General features: G+C 39.8%; 1 protein-coding gene across 4 annotated transcripts in view; it reads right to left on the reverse strand.

The window, feature by feature from the left end:
• The window catches only part of kcnq1.2 (potassium voltage-gated channel, KQT-like subfamily, member 1.2), a 430,571-nt gene that overhangs the window by 181,247 nt on the left and 235,676 nt on the right, over nucleotides 1-13,648 (reverse strand). For all 4 annotated transcript variants that reach the window (XM_057836472.1, XM_057836473.1, XM_057836470.1 and 1 more), the window contains 2 exons: nucleotides 7,278-7,353; nucleotides 1,329-1,423 (listed from right to left, as the gene is read on the reverse strand). In XM_057836472.1, coding sequence (XP_057692455.1) covers nucleotides 1,329-1,423; nucleotides 7,278-7,353 — 171 coding nt within the window. The remainder of the gene's footprint in view (nucleotides 1-1,328; nucleotides 1,424-7,277; nucleotides 7,354-13,648) is intronic.

Consider the following 13,648-nt stretch of genomic DNA (forward strand, 5'->3'; position numbering starts at 1 on the left):
AAACTGAAAACAACAAAGAATTGTGTTAATGATATGAAATAAAGTCACAAAATAAAGCAAAGTATGCACAACGTGTCAATTTGAAACTAACAGATGGTACTGCTTGCAAGCAATGAAAATGTAACCACATATTACCACAAGTGCAAACAAAGCGAAATATAACCATCTCAAATATACTACACAACGCCCATGAATATAAATCAAAAAGTATCATTTATAAGCGATGCTTGCATTGGGTACAACCAATGTGGTGAGGTGGCAAGAACTGCTATGGTAAAGTGGCTGCAGACGTGAGCTTATCCATTTAGCTCTCTTGATTCCCAATGAGCTTGCGTCGACTTATGATTACGTCAGCAGAAAGTGCTGGAACTTATCAAAACTAATTTCATCCAAGCACCAGCAGGGGGTGACAAAACAGCAGAAACAGAGGCATGCAATAAGTACAACATGACAGCACTGCCATATGCATGTTGGCCGAAAACAATGAAAAACCGATGTCGATATTATCCAATATCGTTTTAAAATGCTTTTATCGGTTCATATTATCGGCAAACTGATAATATCGGACAATTCTAATTTTGATTGTTGTTTTGGATCTTTTGGACTTCTCATTTTTTATAAATATCTTGATCTTGATAATTTATGATGTTAAATGAGTCATTATGATCTGTTGACTTGAAGGTCACATCTGAACCTTTAAGATTGAGGATTTTACATGTTTTAATGCTCCCTATATCAAATTTTATATAAATCATTCTCACTATTTGTGATCTCATAATTCAATGCGATGGTGTCAGGCAATTATTTAAGAGTGTTTTTATGTTTTAATTAACTCATTGGCTGGCATTGACTACGCTTGATGTCCAATCCATTTGGACTGGGATATAGTGAATCATTCGACAAATGCCCAAATGCATTGGACATTGAGCCGTCAATGGCAGCCATTGAGTTAAAGAAGTCTCCTGAAATAAAATTTAAAAAAAAAAAAAATCTTTATGTCAGACTCTGAATGTCTTTTTTCCCTCTTCGAATGAGTCACATTTTCTCTCATCTCTGTATTGAGGACTGAATGACAAAGACTTGCTTCACAACTAGTGGGGTGGAAATCACTATCGAATAAAGACTGTTTTAAGGAGACGTTTTAAGTTCTTTCTTTTTTGGGAAACAACTGCTTTGTCTAATTAAAGAGTGGTAGCTTGTAAAAAAAAAAAAGAAAAAGAAAGAAAAGGGAAAAAAAGAAAACGTTGCGCCCACATTCATAAGAATGTATAAAAGAGACAACAAAGTTAAAAGGACACTTAGTAGTGATTGGGAAAAAAAGGCCACACCTTCGCTGCAGCTCCTTGATGCGCACCATCATGTTGAGATGACCTTGTGAGTACTGTTCGATCACATCACGCACATCGTATGGTTTACGTGCTTGCTGTGGATCACACAGAGACACAAAACACACATATATGAGTATACAAAAGCCATTGTCAACCAACCCTGCGCGATTGCCCTGTCCCTAAAAACCATTCCCAACCCCCACGGGTGCAAAGGGTTCATTGTTAACTTAGTCTGTGTATGTGTGTGTGCGCGCGTGAAGTGACAAGTGCATGGCAATGTCGAAAGCAATCGTATTAGGAACCTTTCACAGCTTTGTTTGGTGTGACGTGGATACAAGCGGCGTAAGAATGAACCCCGTGAACTCTTTAGGCTGCAGCTGAGATCACTTATAAGGGCTCTAATTGAAAACACACATGCACACACAACACTCGCTAAACAGTACACAACAAGTTGTACTCATCGCAACATGTGTGTCATATACGAGACGATTGTATTTGAATGCTATATTATGGGATGTGCATTGACTTCTGTGTTTAGTTGGGCCATTAAGACAGCGAGGTTGTTTCTGTGCCTTGTTGTTGGCTGTGAGTGCCTGGAAGTCTTAAAAAGAGAGGTGAATTTTCTTTGGACAACTGAGCAGAGGTGGGTAGAGTAACCAAAAATTTTACTCAAGTAAGAGTAGCGTTACTTCAAAATAACATTACTCAAGTAAAAGTAGTCTTCCATAAAATATACTCATGTAAAAAAGTATTTGGTGAAAAGAATACTCAAGTAATGAGTAACATTGTGAGTAACTGCTTATATATATATATATTTTTTTTTTTTTTTTTTTTTTTTTAACAAGGTATTTTTTTTCTCGGCACAAAGTTATCAATGTGGACTGTTGTTATAATGGTGCTGTACAATAACCCATTACATAACCACACTAAGCCAAAGGGGGGGGGGGGGGTGGGGGGGGGGGGGTCATTGAATTCCGATGAGAGAAAAAAAAATACATAAATGAAGCATTATTCGTCCAAAGAGCATGACTGCCCCCTGGTGGAGAAAATGCTGTTGAAAACTTTAAAAAAACCCGTTTTCAGACTTCGTTCAACCGCTTTTGTTTCAACCCAGCCATAAAACGAAGGTAATTATTTATATTTATTATTCAAAATGTCTGTCATTTTTAGCCTAAAATCATTAATTGATGTCTAATATTTCATTAAAAAAAAAAAAAAACTAAGAAATTATTCACTCGCATATTTTAAACTTTTAAACAAATTACGTCCCAATTAAAAAAGGGTGTCTGTAAAAAAGTCACGGATATCTACCTCATAACTATCGCTTAATTGTATTTTTTGTGTGTGTGTGTGTGTCACATTTCCTCCGCTATGTTAGATGATAAATAATCGATCCAAACAGAGAAAAATTGAAAAAAAAAAAAAAAAAAGTTTAAAAAGGTAAATATATGAAAAAGAAAATCTTGACCAGTCCTTGATATCTGTGATTTCTGCATTGCGACCCTTGTTGTTTCACCCATAAAATTCCCCCAAAATCCCGCTGTGGCCATTCACAGCTGTGTCTTGACACTCAGCAATACATGCTACATGGAGTTTTTGGATCGAAACAACGTAAGTACTAGAGGCGTGCGAAATTTCCGATTCTTAAATTATTCGCGATTCGGCCGTGGAAGATTCGAGAAGGATTCACAAACATCCAAATTCCGATTATTGAATGATACCAGGTAAAGCAGAACTAAAACACAGTCAGTCTTCAGGACGCAATGAGGAACGGACCGAGAGCAAATATCATGTTCAACAGATGCCGCTAGATAAAAAAAACAAAAATACCTGACTGCGGCCGACAGCTGGTTCAAACAACGCCCAGTTGCTAGTTGCTACAAATATACGGCCACATACGGCTATAGTAGATATCACATATATGCAGAACTAGATGCGAAACGACATGCTTGCCGTTTAGTAGCTACCATCTTAAAGCAGTGGACTTCTCTAGAAGGCTATGTTGTAGCGAACCTAATTAACTTTTTATCTGAAATACTCCTAAATCAGCAAAATCTTGACTTGAATCTATCTTTCAATAAGAAACAGTTTTAAAACTTTGACATATTGTAAGTAGACAGAAGGGAAATTATGGAATAACGGGAGCAATTTTATCAACTTTAACGGATGATTCAAATTATTCAATTAATTGAATGTAGTTTAAAGCTGCTGATACAGAATGGAGACTTGAGTTTTAATGTTTTTAACTGTTCACTTGATACTTAAATATTAGTTTGGTTTAGCCTAATAGGATTTTTAAACTATTTTGGAACTAATGTACAAAACATTAAAAAAAAAAAAAGGGGGGGGGGGTTTGGGTGACATCAATAATCGATTTATAATCGAATCGGAGCCTCTGAATCGTAATCGTAATCGAATCGTTAGGTACCCAAAGATTCCCACCTCTAGTAAGTACCCAATCATATCTGGTGTCTGTAACTCTGCTCTCGCGTGCTCTCACCTCCAGATAAGTTTTGCTGTTTAAAAAAAAAAAAAAAAAAAAAAAAAGTTCTAAAAAATGCCCTCCTGTTCAAAATTTTTCTTCCCCCAGAAAATTGAGATTTTAAGCTTTCAATGATGTATCACACATGCATATCAGACAATTTTGAAATTTGACCAAATTGGGGGTCTTGGCAGTGGCGCCACCAGGGGGTGGCCACGGCCACCCCTACAAATTGGTTGGCCACCCCACTGGCCACCCCACTTGCCAGTATATCGTTAGATTGTTGTAGCATCGGTGATGCATTTAAACCCCAAATGAATGCATTAATTTTGTTTTGTTAAATGTAGGGCTGTCAAATTTATCGCGTTAACGGGCTGTAATTAATTTTTAAAATTAATCATGTGAAAATATTTATCGCAATTAACACATTCGCGGTAAACAGTCTACAATGGCGCCGTTTTACTTATTTTCAGAGATAAGAGGCAGTGTCAAGTGAGTGGAGTAGATACAAGCATTCATTGGTGTCGTGCTTTTATTGGCAAAAGCTTTGTCATCTCTCCCACAGCAACTATAAATATTGTGGGAAGCGACGTGGGGAAGAATGACAGGAGTTGATCTTTTTCTAAACACCCTATAGTGTACCCAACGCAGAGAAGGTATAGCATTTTCAGCCACCACACACAGTCATGGTTGCACGACTTCCCATCATGCATTTGGGCAGAACAGTTAAGTTGCTACAGTATAATTTACTGATCTCAACAAATACACTAAATGGCAATATTTAGTCACAATACACAAACTCACATTTATCCTTTAAGAATGACAAGTCTTTCAATCCGTGGATCACTTTCACCGAAAGGATGTTAATAATGTTAACGCCATCTTGTGGATTTATTGTTATAATAAACAAATACAGTACTTATGTACAGTACGTTGAATGTATATATCCATCTTGTCTTATCTTTCCATTCCAACAATAATTTACAGAAAAATATGGCATATTTTAGAGATGGTTTGAATTACGATTAATTAATTTTTAAGCTGTGATTAACTCGATTAAAAATTTTAATCGTTTGACAGCCCTAGTTAAATGTAAACCATATGCCTAATATATACATAACACAATAAAACAGAATTGTTGTGGAACTCAAAATGTTGACTGGACAGTTATGGACTATGCACATTAAATCATTCGTAACATCAAATATTACACAATACACCAAAGTATATCAGTAGCCGTGTCCTTAAGTCTTTCTGATGGTTTTCCCCTGACCTTTTTACTGCAATAAACTCACTTTTTAATTTTAATTTTAGGTTTTCATAAAATGAAAACCTAAAATTATGGCTTTTAGTTTCGGCCACCCCAAGATTTTAAGTGGCCCCATCTGGCCACCCCTATGAAAAATTTCTGGAGGCGCCAGTGGGTCTTGGAGCGGAACTTCAAGTCACCTGAGTGTTTTCCACCATATACGTCATTTTTTCAAACATAAGCTTTCAAATGCGACGACAACTACTCAGCTAGAACCAAGGATTGAAAATGTTGACCATGAAATGCCGGAAAGCTCCGTCAAAATGTTGAGAGGAGTTTGTTTGCTCTACTAACCCTAAAAAATGATGGGGAAAAAAAAAAAAATCCTCATTTTCAACATATTATTTATATAGGTTCCTGGCTGGAAAATTCAGTCAAAACGGATGCGGCCTTTACTTCTCCGCTAGGTAAGACAGAAAAACGCGTGCACTCACACACGCACGTGCACACACACAGCCGGGATGCCTGCATGTACGAGCATGAACTAAGCTACTATCCGAGCATACAGATTACATTTTGTAAGTTGATTTGACACTGCGTTTCAGGGTTATCAACATTTTTGCTCGCCCGCCACAAAAGTCAAACTCCACCTATGGTTTCAGCCCCCCAAAAGGATAGGGCTCTCGATAAAAGTTTTTGCGTTGTCACCCCTGATGCCGTTGTCGTGTAAACGGCCCCTGATACGATAAAGTTACGGTAAAACTACACAGGTCTTGTTTTTTATTCCAACTGTAATTGTCATGCTCCGGTTCAAGTTTGTGTTTTGTGCCAATCATAGTAATTATCTTAACATGTTTGTGCAATACAAAACATAGGTAAGACCAGGGGTGAAAGTGGGCCAGAATGGTCAGGAACGCAGTTCCGGTATAAGATTCAGGGCCGGAATGCTGTTCCAGTACACGGTGCTTTGATTCCAAAAATGTGACAGCAACTGTCAAAACGCTATGTTAAAAAAAAAAAAAAAAAATGCTAAGCTGGAACACATGCATTTCAGCTCCAAGAAGAAAACAGCCTACCAACATCAGATTTACATAAACAAGTGTTGACGACAAGCATAATAAAGCGCTTGTGTAGTAAGCTTGTGTAATCCGTTTCCACCTATATTTATTCTTGATTTTATTCCACGGTTGGCATGGCGGTTTCCCCAGCTGCTGCAGTTATCTGAGTCTGACGATAATGAGTCACGTTAATGTGCGAATGCACGCAGCAAAGCAAAACACCTGGACTCATTTATCCATTCCATTGGCTGACATACTGACATGTGATCAGCAGGGATGGTTAGCTCTGATTGGTTCAAATGTGCATGTTTTCTGCAACAGCAAAAAAAAAAAAAAAAGCTTGTTGAATTGATGCGACAAAAAAAGGGCAATGCAACATAAAATGGATCAAATCTTTAAGAGCAATGAAAGAGTTGAGGAGGCTTATTTCTTATATTTAGTTTTATTTGCTCTGATGGGGAGGTTCAAAACATCTTAGCTGTCAATGTGCACTTTGGACTTATATTTGTTCATTTATGTTAGGCTACTTATTCGTTTCCTTATGATTTAAAAAAGTCAATGTTCGAAATATATTCCATTTGCACTCTGCATAATATAAGTCATCTGTACTTATTTTTCTGAAAGTATGTTACTTATATCTTCATTATTAAAAAATTAAAAAATTTAAAAAAAAAGGTTTACATGAACTTCAATTTTAATATACTGTATATCCTATGTTCTTAAGTAGTTAAAATTGAGATTTGGCATTTAGTATGTGAGGAAATGAGGGAAAATAAAAATTAGGAGATGGAGGTTGGGGTTATTGCTGTTTTTGTTAACTTTTATTTTGCAAATATTTGTAAAACTACAATTTTGAATGAAAAATAATAAAATTTCTGGCTACGTGGCGACCTTCACGTTGGGGAGTTCTGGCAAAAAATTCTAGCCACTTTCACCCCTGGGTAAGACGGGTAGATAACGTAAGCCTAGCACAAAAAAACACATGAAGGAGTTTCAGGCATTTAAATATGACATACTCCAAACACACACACAAAGCTACATATGCACAGCAACAGTGTGACTGATGTGTTCTCTCGGGACTCCCCCCTCTCCTCTTCCTGTGCAACCGCAACACAACAAAATATGTATCCGTTCTCTTCCCCTATCTATTTTTCTGTTACCTGAAACTTTTTGCGGGCCACAAAGTATTGCATGCGACGCAGGACTTTCACTGCAGACCTCTGGGCGTGAGACAACCTGTGAAACACAAATAGTGAACACTTTAAAACACCAGGCATAATGAAATATGACATCTGGCGTAAACACATTAAGTATAGGTTCAGCAGAGTGGTGGTTTGTTGATTTGGTCATGATTCATAGTAGAATAATCAAAAAAATTAACGAATACAGTCAGTCACTTTCTGCGCCTGCTGTCTCTATATGTCCCTTTTTCTGCTTCGTGTTGATGTGGAAACCTTTGTCAAAGTGACGGTTACATTAGGCTTTCAAGGCACACAAATAAAATCTGCCACAAGTGCCACTCAAGCGATGCTGTTTCTCTGTTATGCTGCACCAGGGAAATTTGGTACCACTTTGCAACAGCAGTTTTATGCAACACGCGAGTGAAAAATATTCAACCCTTTCAGGGAAAGTGGTTGCTTCAGTAGACAACTATTCAAAAGTTGAGATCTTTAAAGCCGTGGCAGCCATTTTGAACGGAGCGGAAGTCTTGAGGGGCCCAAAAGAGAGACTTGTTCTGTTATCACAGTGCTGCCACGCTGACCTCAACAACGCATCCAATAGCAGAGGGGCAGGTGTACTAATATCTGTGCTACTGGGCTGTTTCGCCGGACGGATACACACAATTCATGGCCGACGAAACCCTGATGAATGCGCTTTTTTTATGTTTCGCGAGCTCTGGGACACTTGAAAAATGACTCGCACACCTCCTTGCTAAGCTAAATGATACCTCGATGTGCGTTTGTGTGGATATATAGTTCACGAATAACAAAAAAACTATTTACCATCTCACCAAAATGTCTTAGACTGGCGAAACATTCTACAAGAGGTGAATTTGACACCCAAAGTACTACTGTGCGCTTTCAACTTTTTTTATTTAGATGCATACAGGACGAATTTACTAAAAAAAATGCCTTAAGAAAATACTTAAACAAAAAAACTTTATATGAGCTACGTGATTAATGTGGTCAACACATTGCTTTAAGCTACCACAAGAAAAGACAATGCTTAAAAGTCAGTAGGGCTTCCGCTTCTATTATTTTCTCAGGTAGATTTGGTCATGCTGCTTTCACATGCTGTGGGAAATATGAACCTTACCACATTGGTAATTACGAGTACGTCCTGTTCATATGCTTTTGTTGTCGTAGCAAAAAGACATAACATACATGGAATTCATTTTGGTTTGTTGCGTGGGGGGAAAAATGTTTTAGACCTGTTAATTCATCTACAACAATGAGAAGAGCATGTGTCAAAAGACAAATGGTAATTTTTTGTTCGAAACTGAACATTTTAGTGAATACTTGGTTCAGAAATAAGATACTACGTTATTTTTATGGTGTCAAAAAAAAAGTGCAACAACGCATGTCAAAATAATTTGACGTTCAGAGGCATGAACACGCAAGACCAGGGGTGGGCAAAATATTCACAAAGGGCTGCTATGGGTGCAGATTTTTGTTCAAACCAATAATGAGGACAGCTTTTCACCAATCTGGTTTCTTACAAGTGCAATTGGTTGATTGCAGTCAGGTGCTTCTTGTTTCTGCTGAAACCTCATTGGTTAGACTGTCTGTGCTTGCTGTAGTTGGAACGAAGATCAGGACCCACTGCGGCCCTCGCGGACCGGTTTGCCCACCCCTGCGCAAGACCCAATCGGATCAATATTTTTAGTGTCCACAGGGGTGAAAGTGTCAAGAATTTATTGCTGGAACTCCCAGACATGTAGGTTGCAACTGAGCCAGAATTTATATTTATTTTTATATTTTCCCAAACCTCTTAAAACCACTGAAATGCAGATAAAACTGCTTTTGGCACAGTTATTCCCATAAAAGGTACAAACAAAAAAAAACAGATTTTTATTCAAAATTGTATTTTTTCAATAATTTTCCAAATAAAAGTTAAAAAAAACAGTAGTAATCCCTACCTCAATCTCTGTATTTTTTCCTCTCACATCTCCTCACATCTAAATGCAAAACTTGAATTTTAACTACTTAAAAACATTGGATGAACATTAAAATTGAAGCAATGTATACATTTACTTTTTGGGGTTTTTTTGTTTTTTTGTTTTTTGTTTTTTGTTTCAAAAAAAAAAAGTAACATCCAGTCCAAATTTGGACACACCTCATTCAGTGCAACACAAATGAAGGTCCCAACCCCATTGATAAAGCAATAAATTCCACTATAAATACTAAAAAGGCATACCTGTGAAGTCAAAAACCATTCTAGGAGACTCCCTCTGGAAGCTCATCAAAAGAATGGCAAGAGTGTGCAAAAAGTAATCAGAGCAACGAGTGGCCACTTTGAAGATGTTTGTAGTTATTTCACCTGTTTTTGCTAAATACATAGTTCCAAACATGTTCGTTTATAGTTCTTTTACCTTCACTGAGAATTTACAATATTTGGAGAAGGCGTTCGACCGTGTGCCTAGGGGAGTCCTGTGGAGGGTGCTCCGGGAGTACGGGGTACCGAGCCCCCTGGTAAGGGCTGTTCGGTCCCTGTACGACCGGTGTCAGAGTCCGGTCCGCATTGCCGGCAGTAAGTCGAATTCGTTCCCAGTGAGGATTGGACTCCGCCAAGGCTGCCCTTTGTCACCGATTCTGTTCATAATTTTTATGGACAGAATTTCTAGGCGCAGCCGAAGCGTTGAGGGTGTCCGGTTTGGTGGCCTCAGCATTGCATCTCTGCTTTTTGCAGATGATGTGGTGCTGTTGGCTTCATCAAGCCGTGACCTCCAACTCTCACTGGGGCGGTTCGCGGCCGAGTGTGAAGCGGTTGGGATGAAGATCAGCACCTTCAAATCCGAGACCATGGTCCTCAGCCGGAAAAGGGTGGAGTGCCCTCTCCGGGTTGGGGATGAGATCCTGCCCCAAGTGGAGGAGTTCAAGTATCTTGGGGTCTTGTTCACGAGTGAGGGTAGGAGGGAGCGGGAGATTGACAGGCGGATCGGTGCAGCGTCTGCAGTGATGCGGACTCTGCACCGGTCCGTTGTGGTGAAGAAGGAGCTGAGCCAAAAGGCGAAGCTCTCGATTTACCGGTCGATCTACGTTCCTACCCTCACCTATGGTCACGAGCTGTGGGTCGTGACCGAAAGAACAAGATCCCGGATACAAGCGCCGAAATGAGTTTCCTCCGCAGGGTGTCCGGGCTCTCCCTTAGAGATAGGGTGAGAAGCTCGGTCATCCGGGAGGGGCTTGGTGTCGAGCCGCTACTCCTCTGCGTTGAGAGGAGCCAGTTGAGGTGGCTCGGGCATTTGGTTCGGATGCCTCCTGGACGCCTCCCTGGAGAGGTGTTCCTGGCATGTCCCACCGGCAGGAGGCCCCGGGGTCGACCCAGGACACGCTGGAGAGACTGTCGCTTGGCTGGCCTGGGAACGCCTTGGAATCCCGCCGGAGGAGCTGGCTGAAGTGGCTGGGGAGAGGGAAGTCTGGGCTTCCCTGCTAAAGCTGCTGCCCCCGCGACCCGACCCCGGACTAAGCGGAAGATAATGGATGGATGGATGGATGGATGTTGGAGTTCATGTTTCCCTCAATGGAATGTAACTCTCCAACACCTGCAGCACTCATGCAGCCCCAGACCATGACATTCCCACCACCATGCTTGACTGTAGGCATGACACACTTATCTTTGTACTCCTCACCTGGTCACCGCCACACATACTTGAGACCATCGGAACCAAACAAATTAATCTTCGTCTCATCAGATGATAGGACATGGTTCCCGTAATCAATGTGCTTTGTTGACATGTCTTCAGCAAACTGTTTGTGGGCTTTCTTGTGTACAGTCTTCAGAAGAGGCTTCCTCCTGGGGTGACAGCCATGCACACCAATTTGATATAGAGTGCGGCGTATGGTCTGAGCACTAACAGCCTGACCCCCCACCTCTTCAATCTCTGCAGCAATGCTGACAGCACTCCTGCGACGATCTTTCAAAGAAAGCATTTGGATGTGACGCTTAGCACATGCGCTCAGCTTCTTTGGACAACCAACCAAAGGCCTGTTCTGAGTAGACCCTGCTCTTTTAAATCGCTGGATGAGCTTAGCCACTGTGCTGCAGCTCAGTTTCAGGGTGTTGGCAATGTTCTTGTAGCCTTGTCCATCTTCATGTAGCACAACAATACGTCTTTTAAGATCCTCTTTGCCATGTAGTGCCATGTTGGAACTTTCAGCACTACAAATTTGAACACACCTGCTCCCTATGCACACCTGGACCTAGTAACATTAACGAGTCACATGACCTTTTGGAGGGAAACTGACAAGCAGTACTCAATTTGAACATTTAGGGATGTAGTTTCTAAGGAGTGTACTCACTTTTGTTGCCAGGGGTTTAGATTTTAATGGCTGTATTTTGAGTTATTTTGAGGGGAAAATAAATTAACTCTATTATATAAACTGCACACAGACTACTTTTCATTGTGTCAAAGTGTCATTCTGTCAGTGTTGTCCCATAAAAAGATATATTTAAATATCTGCAGAAATGCGAGCGGTGTACTCACTTTTGTGATACACTGTATCCTGCGCAACTAGTGCGGGTGAAACCGAAAGTGTTTATTAAGAAAGCGTGATTTTACCGCCTCGTCTACTTATTAAAACAATAAGATAGACAACACAAGTATGTCAGCCAATTGAACGGACAACTGAGTCTAAGACAGTTTGCTTTGCTGAGCGCATGCGCCTATCGAAGCGACTCAGTTAACTGCAGCAGCTGGGGAAGCTCTGCCGTCCGTGGTATAAACAAATAATAAATATCGGTGGAAATGGATGTTGCAACACAAGCACCTTATTATGCTTGTTGTTAACACTTGTGTATGTAAATCGAGGTTGGTGGATTGTTTTCTTCTTGGAGATGAGATGCGTGTGTGGCAGCTTAGCAGTTTTTTTTTTTTCATAGGGTTTTGACAGTTGTCGTCATATTTTCGGGATCAAAGCAACGTATACCGGAACAGCGTTCCGGCTCCGAATCTTATACCGGAACTGTGTTTCAGCCCACTTTCACCCCTTAGTGTCCGTGAAAAATGTCCATTCATAATCTTAACCCGAACACTGATCAGATGAACCCATTGACTGCAACTGACGGCACTGGAATGTCTAGTGCTGCAATGATTAATCGATTAACTCGAGTAGGGCTGCAGCTATCGAATATTTTAGTAATCGAGTAATCGACTGAAAATTCTATCGATTAATCGAGTAATCGGATAAAACAAATATATTTTTAGGTGAAGAGCAATTATAAATATACATGAGAAAACAAGACATTTCATCTAATCTTGAACCATTTTCAGTCAATCAATGTCTTTATTTTCGATGTATATTGTTGAAAACAGCCAACAATTGCATCTCAGATGTAACTAGAATTTAAAAAAAAAAAGACTAATTCACTGCTTTCACTCAAAAAACCTTTAGATCTTATTAATTTTTTTTTTTTTTTTTTGCAGTGTTTTTTTTGCAGTGTTCAAAATAAATGTATGATACAGGCTGTATTGGAGCACATTAGGGACCAGTGCTTGTTGGTGTTTTAGCCAGCAATGACTACTGAGCTAAAATTGATAGTTAGCGTTATTGAGTTTTTATTTTACACCCTCATCACTCCACAACGCTATGTTATGTTAAAGCCTGTATGTAAGACACGTTAGCCACGCATCGAAAGTGGTCATAATTAATAGAAACCTAGCCCTCCGCAGGGCTAACGTTACGTGAGCTAGTGACAGTAACGTTAATCTCATTTTTTAGCGCTTAGCGCTCTTTATTAGCGCTTAGCGCTCTACTGTTTTAAGATGGCGGCTGTTTACTAACGCTGCCCAGACGCGGTCGAGTCTGTCATTGCGCATCCAGTTCAACATACATGTGATCTCTATGAGACTCATCAGACGCTACCTGCTACCAACGTAGCATCGAGTGGGCTAGTATTTAGCAACGTCGGCGTCGTTTGTAGCGGCTGTCGGCTGCAATAAGTTTTTTTTTTCTTTTTTTTTTTTTGGCTTCTTCCTCTATGCACGTGACATCAGCGCGTTGTCCCGCATTAAAAGTAGTCCGAGCAAAACGTGATGCTTAGAGCTGTCAAAATAAACGATTACTCGAGGTGAATAAAATTACTCGGACCAGTTTTTAAACTCGAGTTACTCAAGTTGCTCAAGTATTCTTTTCAGCTCTTAACTCGAGTATTCAATTAGAAAAAAAATACTCAAATTAAATTTTGTTGCTTCGAGTATTCGTTTAATTAAAGTGGCGTTGTAATGGTTTATTTTGAACGTGTTTGCATTTAGTTTTCTTGATTATGGTGGATACAATGCCCTCTGGTCTGCCTCTTTTCACATAGCTGA

Source organism: Corythoichthys intestinalis, chromosome 5 (genome assembly GCF_030265065.1).
Source record: "Corythoichthys intestinalis isolate RoL2023-P3 chromosome 5, ASM3026506v1, whole genome shotgun sequence".
NCBI lineage: Eukaryota > Metazoa > Chordata > Actinopteri > Syngnathiformes > Syngnathidae > Corythoichthys > Corythoichthys intestinalis.